At 50.6% G+C, this 1,228-nt stretch overlaps 1 protein-coding gene across 1 annotated transcript in view; it reads right to left on the bottom strand.

Moving 5' to 3' along the window:
• Positions 1–343: 343 nt before the first annotated feature.
• The window catches only part of LOC103396924 (DNA polymerase delta subunit 2-like), a 2,506-nt gene continuing 1,621 nt past the window's right edge, over positions 344–1,228 (bottom strand). Inside the window, 3 exon segments of the mRNA XM_025052912.1 lie at positions 344–472; positions 954–1,034; positions 1,120–1,224. Of these exon segments, the coding sequence (XP_024908680.1) occupies positions 344–472; positions 954–1,034; positions 1,120–1,224 (315 nt within the window).

The raw sequence follows: 1,228 nt of genomic DNA, 5'->3' as shown, positions 1-1,228 counted from the left end.
TCGTGCGGGCTGCGCCGGCAGATCGGCAGTGCAGAAGTCCTCGATGGTTCCGTTCGGCTCCGTAGACGGCTACGATACCGCCTGTATGGATGGGATTTTCGTTAAATACTGCAAAATCTGCATATCTACAGACAACGCCGGGATAACGGCGGCTTTGACGGGAAGGGGAAAACGTCCGACCTGCGACGCATCTATCTCGGCCGATTTTGCCCTCGAGTTTGATCCTCTGCAGCTCCTCCTCCAAGATCACCTCGTCAGCTTCACCGATGTATTTCGCCAGCGGCGGTTGGGGCAGCAGGTTGTGCTTAAAAAAACAAACAAAAAATCAATAGTGAAACATACATCAAAACGGGAGGACATAAGACTTCAAGGTGGAGGACAGAGGGAACATGCAGTGGTGCAGTGGCTGTTGCGGGAGGGTGTAGTTGGTGGGGTCATACTGACCCGGCATCACATCCACCGGAACAGACGCCTGTGTTAGCGCACACAAACTGATATTGTACACTGACCGCCAGCAGAGGGCGATCACGGACACTACTACGTACTGTTCTCAATGCGAAAAAAAAAACAGCTTAAAATTTCGTAGCCTCATGAACTTTAACTTCATTTTAAAACCATTTCTACGATTATCCATCCATCCATTTTCAGCCGCTTATCCGTTACCGGGTCGCGGGGTAGCAGTCACCACCCAAATCACACTGCACCGTACCAACCCCCTGAACCCTCCTGCGGGTGGTGAGTCCACTGGAAGGTACCAACCGCCCTGACCGGGATTCGATCTTGCCCAGGAGGTGAACCCTGGGGTTCCACACCAATGACAGACACATTGCCTCTGGGCCAAAGCGCCACCATTTCTACGATTATTTGTATTATTATTATTAAAGCTAATATTAGGAATATTAGCATTAATTAGCAATAATTAGAAATATTAGGTAGATCGGGCGTCGACTCACGACCAGCTGAAGCAGCAGCTCGTCCAGCTGACGAACGGCCTCCACGCCGCCCGCCTGAGTCTTTTTGGTCTGATACTTGGCCTGAAAGAAGATCGTGATCATTTCCCAGAATTCATTGCTGCTGTTGCCGCCATATATAAATAAATGTTAATAATTGAAAACTTGCCTTGGTGGATGCGTCCTTGTTCTGGGCGCTTTGGCTCAGGAGACAGCCGGCTAGCAGAACCCTGGCGATATTTGCTGTAGTGCTCTGTTCCCGCCGCTCGCCCAGCTGC

Source organism: Cynoglossus semilaevis, chromosome W (assembly GCF_000523025.1).
Source record: "Cynoglossus semilaevis isolate Cse_v1.0 chromosome W, Cse_v1.0, whole genome shotgun sequence".
Lineage (NCBI taxonomy): Eukaryota > Metazoa > Chordata > Actinopteri > Pleuronectiformes > Cynoglossidae > Cynoglossus > Cynoglossus semilaevis.
The sequence above is the reverse complement of the archived record's forward strand: the minus strand, read 5'-3'. Positions and strand labels throughout refer to the sequence as shown.